This window comes from Chaetura pelagica, unplaced genomic scaffold (assembly GCF_000747805.2).
Source record: "Chaetura pelagica isolate M959 unplaced genomic scaffold, ChaPel_1.0 scaffold430, whole genome shotgun sequence".
Taxonomy (NCBI): domain Eukaryota; kingdom Metazoa; phylum Chordata; class Aves; order Apodiformes; family Apodidae; genus Chaetura; species Chaetura pelagica.
The window spans coordinates 1,036,607-1,043,627 of NW_009952159.1; the positions used below are offsets into that span (position 1 = coordinate 1,036,607).

Consider the following 7,021-nt stretch of genomic DNA (forward strand, 5'->3'; position numbering starts at 1 on the left):
GAAAACTGATGTAGAGCTGAAAAAAAGCATTTAGTCAAATACAGTAATTCTTCAGCTGAGGCCAGAAAGGTATCAACTACTGCAGCTGCTCTGGACATTGCTAAAAAAAAGCAGCTCCCTCTCCTGGAAAGCCTGAAGAAAGGGACTGGTAAATAACTGCAGAGTTACCAGTAGCACACCAGTTCATGGAGTGTCATTCATGACCCCCTGAACACCTGATTGCTGCTCCAGCTCCACCTAGAAATCTGCATTTTTTTTCCCCTTTTTGTTTAGATCAGGATCTGATAAGCTGACTCCAAAAGGGTAACATAAGCTGGAAGAAACACAACAGAATTTCTTCCCTACTAAAGGTGGGAGCAAGACTTTCCTGGAATACACTGCAAAACCAAAAAAGCACCTCCACACTGTCTTTTGTGATTTTATTAAGAGATGTTTTCAGGACAGTCAAGCTTCTGGTTGCAGTTGTTATAAACCCTACAAGGAAAAAACAAAACACTGAGTGAGATGGTGGGAAACCATTTCCTGTACCCACTCTCCTACCCAAAACACTGAGCAAACAACACAGGGTCCAAGTTTTCTACTTAAATGACACCTCCCACTTCTTGAATTTTAGCTCATGACTCCCCTGATCCCCACAGGAGCAGAGCTTGCTAGTCAGACTCCCTTGTTCATCTATTGCCCTGCAAACTCCCTGTTCACATGAGGCCACAAAGCAGCCTGGCTTTCACTAGCAGCTCAAGAAGTCTTCTGAAACAGATCCTGTGCTCCTGCTGCTCTGATCAGAAACTGGAAGCAAAACTTTTAAAAGCAGCAAGTTTCACTGTGGGAACAACCCAGAGCAGGTCTCAGAATATTTCAAGCTATCAATTTCTTGTCTTAGAAGCTACTCCTTCAGAGACAGGATTTCAAACCTTGATTATTTATTATTAAATTAACCTACACATTGTGCTCAATGTTACTGGCTTCTGTTTATCACCAACTGGATCCCATGGAGGGACTGGGGGAGGAATACACACCCTGTGCTGCCAATTGCACACTGGTAACAGGGGTGCAATGTGAAAGCATCCAGGCACTGACCCCTTCTCAAGACAAATGCCTCTGAGTCACTCAAATGGTGATCCAAGGTCCCCAAACCCATGTTGTAGAACACAACAGGGAACAGGGCACTTGGGACAAGGACATTCCCTATCAGACTTGTCATCTCATCTTCACTGAAGGGTGTTCAGCTGGTTTGTAGGTGCCTTAAACCACGTTCCCTTCATCCAGGGCAATGCTCTAAACCCACCCCACTGCACCTTCTACAATGCAGCAGCTTTTCCTCCCAAGCACCCCAGCCACCCCACAGCTTTTCTGGTGACATGACACATTTTCCACATGGATCCTCACCAAAGCCACCTCCCACTTACCCCTCAGGCAGTGGGCACTGGCTGAGGCATGGCTGGCTGTTCTGGTTTGCCACCTTTCTGCTCTGAAATGGGGGTGGTGGGCAAGATCTCTTCTTTGGGTTCCACAATGCTGACATGGTCTGGCAGAGGCTTTTTGGGACCAATCTTTCCACTTGGGTCCCAGGGCAACATAATCTTTACTTTGATTCCCAGGACTCCTGCAACAAGTGACAGAACACAGACATGCTGATTTGACACAAAATATCAAGCATACATGCAGTAGGGACAAGTCCCAAGGTTACAGAATATGCACTTGCACAAAAAACACCTCCTCACAGCACTGAAGATGGCAGATTACCATGAACATGCTACAGCTTAAAAATCTAATTACTGTGAATTTACATCAGTCTGTTTATCTTCACCCAACTCCCTGCCTTTGCTACCTGCAGCCTGAGACTACAATGAAAAAGTGCTCTATCTTTAAGTCATGCTGTGGCTTTTAAACCCTGTTCTTCCTGGGATAACTCAGCTCACTTGCCTAAGAAACTGGAAATTGCACTGGGTTTATTCTGCAGCCCTTCTCAGACAAATGCCTCTAAATCATCCAAAGGGTAGGACATCCTGCCCAAGGCAGCCACAGCACAGCACCACAGAACATGGCACTGACCAGGCTGCAATGACACCAGGACATCCCTTCTGACTCGTCATCGTATCATCACTGAAGGGAAGCAGATTTGCTTGGTCTGTGCAGGTATCCTTGTATCAGTTGTTCTACAATTAATAATCCAATTAAGATGCAAAATTCATTTGTGTTTTACCAGGGGGAAGGACAAGCATAAGCTGGCTTGGCTGGTTTAGCTGGGAAGACTTGCCAGGGGATAGCTCTGGATGAAACCTGCCTGACACCTGCTTTTCTGTGGGTCTGGCAGCACCCATGTTCTGTCTGACTCTACCCCCAAGAGCCAGGAAAGCCAGAATTCATACAGCCAACAGCTCTTAAGTTCAGTCGATACGTGTTTAATGTGGAAGTTGGTTTGCTACCAGCTTCAGAGGTCCCAGGACCCAGGTGAGAGCACCCGAAAAATATAAAGCCACTTTCTCAACTGGAAATATGCAACCCCCAACACTAGCAAAGTGGATGTCCTGGGACGAGTACATCAAATTCTGCTGTTCACTGAAGGCACCTTCTCCATTTCCCACTCCCATCACAGAAATACAACTAAAATCCTACTTCAGATGTAATATGCAAGCTTCACAGTGACAGCTTAGCTGCAAAAGCAGAAGAAAACTTCAGAGTCAGAACAACTAGTGGTACCATAGAATGGTTTGAATTGGAAGAGACCTTGAAGATCACCTAGTCCCAACCCCCTGCATGGGCAGGGATGCCTCCCAGCAGCCCAGACTGCTCCAAGCCCCATCCAACCTGCCCTTCAACACTGCCAGGGATGGGGCAGCCACAGCTTCCCTGGCCAACCTGGGCCAGGCTCTCCCCACCCTCACAGCCCAGAATTTCTCCCTCCCATCTCAGCTCCAGCTCCCTCTGCCAGCTGGAAACCCTTCCCCCTGCTCCCATCCCTCCCTGCCCTTGTCCCAAGCCCCTCCCCAGCTTTCCTGGAGCCCCTTCAGGCACTGGAAGCTGCTCTCAGCTCTCCCTGGAGCCTTCTCTTCTCCAGGCTGAACACCCCAACTCTCCCAGCCTGGCTCCAGAGCAGAGCTGCTCCAGCCCTCCCAGCATCTCTGGGACCTCATCTGGACTTGCTCCAATAGCTCAATGTCCTTCTTATGCTGGGGGTTCCAGGACTGGACACAGTACCCCAGGCTGGGTCTCAAAAGAGCAGAGTAAAGGGAGCAGCACAACTGAACCACTCTGCAAGATCAGTGGTGCACAAAAATCATGGGAGTTAACACCCCAGAGGTGAGAGAGGGAAGGCTCCAACCTGCAGGGACACCAAGACCTGAGATCTTCTGGCTCTGAAGCACCAATAGAAGGAACCAAGAGAGCTGCAAATGGATCTTACACCCCAGCCACTCACCCTGCCGGAGGAGGACGTGACGCACGGCTGTGTCGACGTAGTAATTCACAGGGTCTCCACTGTGGATCATCAAACCATCCACAAACTTCATGGACTTGGCACGCTGCCCTCGGAGTTTGCCAGACACAACCACCTCACAGCCCTTGGCACCACTCTCCATGATGAAACGGAGGACACCATAGCAGGCTCTGCAGGGAGACAGCAGCACCAGCCACCATGTTAACTCTCACACAACTTCAGGGGAGGCACACTCCAACTTTTGGTTGGGAAAAGCCTTCTGAAGGCATAGCCATGCAACCAAAGCTGCCCATGCTACAAGGAGCAGCAAAAACCTTTGTGCTGCTTCAGCACTGTCAAATGGAGCCTAAAAAAACAGCTCCTGTGACTTATGGTCCTTTGTAAGGTTGTGGGAGCAGTGACAAGCACACTTATTTTGTGACACAAAAGCAGGTCCACAGCTGAAGGTGGCCAACATACCCAGGTCAGGGGTGCAGCTCCCCATCCCTTCTCAGACAAATGCCTCTAAATCATTCAATAAGGACAGGATGCCCCTGCTGAGGACCCACAGGCAGCACCACAGAACATGACACTGCAGAGGTACCACACCAAGAGCCACCCGCTTCTGACTCGTCATCTTATCATCACTGAAGGGATGTGAGAAGCAAGGCCACTGTCACCTCAACTACAAATTAGCCAGAAGGCTTGAAAGTGTGTTCCACTCCTCCACTCATTTATTCACAAAGAAATAAACGTGACTGAAAGACACTTTGTAATCTGATCTACTCCAAAACTTGCAACTTTTATTTTTGAAACAGTACTGGACTATACTAACCTGAAATGGGTTACAGGAACTTCCCTCTTAAAGGTACATTTTCAAACAAAAAGTCAAGCTGGCAGGGAGGTTTTATGCAGTGGTATTTGAACCTCACAGTTCCTCACTGTGCCACCACAACTTGCTCTACTCACCGCCGCACCGCCAAGCCTCCCAGCAGCTTGTACCGCAGGGACTCTGCCTGGGCAATTGCACACAGGCCTCTGGTGGCCACCTTCTCAGCATAGAGCTGCAAAGGAGAAGAAGCAAACTCAAAACTGGCTGTATTTCAGGATATTTTTTGATTTAACAGCACAAAAGAGCTTCATATCACTCTACATCCCATCCCCTTAGTCCTTCCGCATACACATGAAGCTGTATCCTTAGACACTGTTACAGTCCTTTGGTACCTGTCTCCTCCTCCTGGGAGAGGTGAGACACACCCAGTGACAATCCACTGAGAAGCAGGAGTCTATTAAATCACCCATGGTCCAGTCTCAAAGAGCTGCTGCTTCAAACAGCCCCAAGACATTAGATTAACATAGGACAGAAGTCACCGAACAGTCCCAAGAACTGTGCCTGAGATGCAGGTTTACAACAGGGAAGTTATTTAAGTTTTAAAATCAGACCTAAGAAAAGGTTTGATTTTTAAAAGCTGGGATGGTGAGGTGTATTTAACCTAACATCTCCAACAGGCCAAAGTTTGATACTTCAGAAGGAGCTGACGTTCCAAATGATGCACTCAGGGTTTGTGTCATTCAGAATGTTACAGGATTTGCTGGAGATGTTCAATCTTCACTGCATAATGTGATCCAGAAACACTGGCTGAGCAGGAAGAAACAGGATTCCAAATGATGCACTCAGGGTTTGTGCCATTCAGAATGTTTCAGGATTTGCTGGAGATGTTCAGCAATCTTCACTGCATAATGTGAACCAGAAACACTGGCTGAGCAGGAAGAAACAGGAGCACCATCCCCCAAGCCACACATTTCCCCCCCTCACCTGATTTTAGAGGAAATTACTAGTAAAGACACCAGATTTCAAATATTAGAAGACCAGAAATGACTGGTGTGTCACTTGACTGTCTATTTCATTACAGTATCATACTTGAAGATCCTTCTTCACCAGAAGAAGGAAACCAGAAGTTTCTTAACATACAAATAACAAACATGTTATACTGCTTCTCACCTCAATGCGAGGACAGCAACCTTCTCTACTAAATATTTACAGGTTAAGTTTAAAAGCTTCTATCTGCATAGACCCTGCTGGGAAGTCAGAGAAAAACAGCTAAAACGACAGCATTCAAAAGACCAAATAATTTTGTATTTCGGTGCAAGAGTGTTTTGTAAGAGCAGGTAAAACATGCCCCAAGTTCTCTTCACACCACCTTCCAGCTAACTGCACCACCCCCTGAATTCCTGCTTTAACCAAGGCAGCTTTACCTCAACACTTCCCTCAGGGAAGCCAAACCTCTTCTGCACGACAGCCGTCAGCTCCCGGATGCGGCGCCCCTTCTCCCCCAGGACGTTCTGAGTTCTGGGGGAAAAAATGCAGCACAACTGAGAAAAGGGTCTTCAGGTCTGAGCCTGGAACCACCCCAAAGACCTTCCAGACCAAACATCTGAGTTCAGGGGTTGTAACGCTGCTGTTATCACGAGCAATCACTTCAGGATCTCCTTCTTAAGGAGTTGTGGGTATCCTTTACCACTTCAATCGTCAGCCTCCCTCACAGCCTGGTACAGGACCTGAGTCATGGAACCAGAGTTGTCAGGGCTGGAAAGGACCTCTGGACATCCCAAAGTCCAACCTTCCTGCCTGAGCAGGATCACCTCAGGCAGGTCACACAGAAACACATCCAGACAGGTCTTGGAAGTCTCCAGAGAAGGAGACTCCACAGCCTCTCTGGGCAGCCTGGCCCAGGGCTCTGTCACCCTCACAGGAGAGAAGATTCTCCTGATGTTGGGGTGGAACTTCCTGTGTTCCAGTTTGTGTCCATTGCCCCTTGTCCTACCACAAGACAGCCCTGAAAAAGAGACTGGCCCCTCTTCTGGACACCCACCCTTCAGATATCTGTAAACATCAATAAATCCCCTCTCAGTCTTCTCCAAACTAACCAGCCCCAGGTCTCTCAGCCCTCCCTCATCAGACAGATGTTCCAGTCCCTTCATCATCCTTGTAGCCTCCCTTGGACTCTCTCAAGTAAATCCCTGTCCCTCTTGAAATGGAGAGCCCAGAACTGGACACAACACTCCCGACGTGTCAAGAAATGAGTCAACAGCAGCACTGCCTCAGTTACCTGGTGGCAAGTATGATAATCTCAGTCCTGGTTGGAGTGACCCGGACTTCTACTCCAGAGTACCCATCTTCAGCCAGTTCCCGAGTCAGAAACTCGTTCAGCTCAGCTTTGAAGATACCATCAGCAACAAACTAAAATGCAAATGGACCAAGTCAAACAGAACAGCTTGAACAGACGTTCACAGAGTGAGTTTAAGAGCAACGCATCCCTGGGACTGCCCTGCAGACTCACAGTTCTATCCACGCAGAGGGAAGGGCAGAAGGGAGAAATAAAAAGTGTCTCCCCTGTAGTTCCCAACCACCGTTCACTTCTAGCAGGAGCCTCCCCCACAGCCTGATCCACACTCCACGGTGAAATCATAGCTCGATGAGGTGCCCTGCGATGCACTTTGGTTCGGTACGAATTGATATAAAATAACTCGAGGGGTCACAGCCTTTCGGCAGCCCCACGGGGAACTGCAGCCAAGGCTCCCACTCCCACCCCAAGCCTCCCTCCC

At 48.4% G+C, this 7,021-nt stretch overlaps 1 protein-coding gene across 2 annotated transcripts; it reads right to left on the reverse strand.

The window, feature by feature from the left end:
• Positions 1-402: 402 nt before the first annotated feature.
• Positions 403-6,652, reverse strand: RPS3 (ribosomal protein S3). 2 transcript variants are annotated; one of them, XM_010007191.1, is made up of 6 exons: positions 6,526-6,652; positions 5,672-5,765; positions 4,385-4,479; positions 3,419-3,606; positions 1,403-1,603; positions 411-474 (listed from the first exon to the last, which is right to left on the reverse strand). In XM_010007191.1, exons 4-5 carry the CDS (start codon positions 3,576-3,578, stop codon positions 1,410-1,412), a joined length of 354 nt encoding a protein of 117 aa, XP_010005493.1. In that variant the 5' UTR covers positions 3,579-3,606; positions 4,385-4,479; positions 5,672-5,765; positions 6,526-6,652; the 3' UTR covers positions 411-474; positions 1,403-1,409. The 2 variants fall into 2 exon arrangements, with proteins under 2 accessions (XP_010005494.1, XP_010005493.1); XM_010007192.1 differs by lacking the exon at positions 6,526-6,652 and having other exon boundaries at positions 403-474; positions 1,407-1,603; positions 5,672-5,769.
• Positions 6,653-7,021: the final 369 nt, after the last annotated feature.

Bases quoted from the DNA above. Each gene is read 5' to 3' on its own strand.
- RPS3 (XM_010007192.1), bottom strand. From the start codon at position 3,578: ATGGAGAGTGGTGCCAAGGGCTGTGAGGTGGTTGTGTCTGGCAAACTC. The intron at 1,604-3,418 runs GTGAGTGGCTGG...CACTTGTTGCAG, and splicing joins TCACGTCCTCCTCCGGCAGG to GAGTCCTGGGAATCAAAGTA.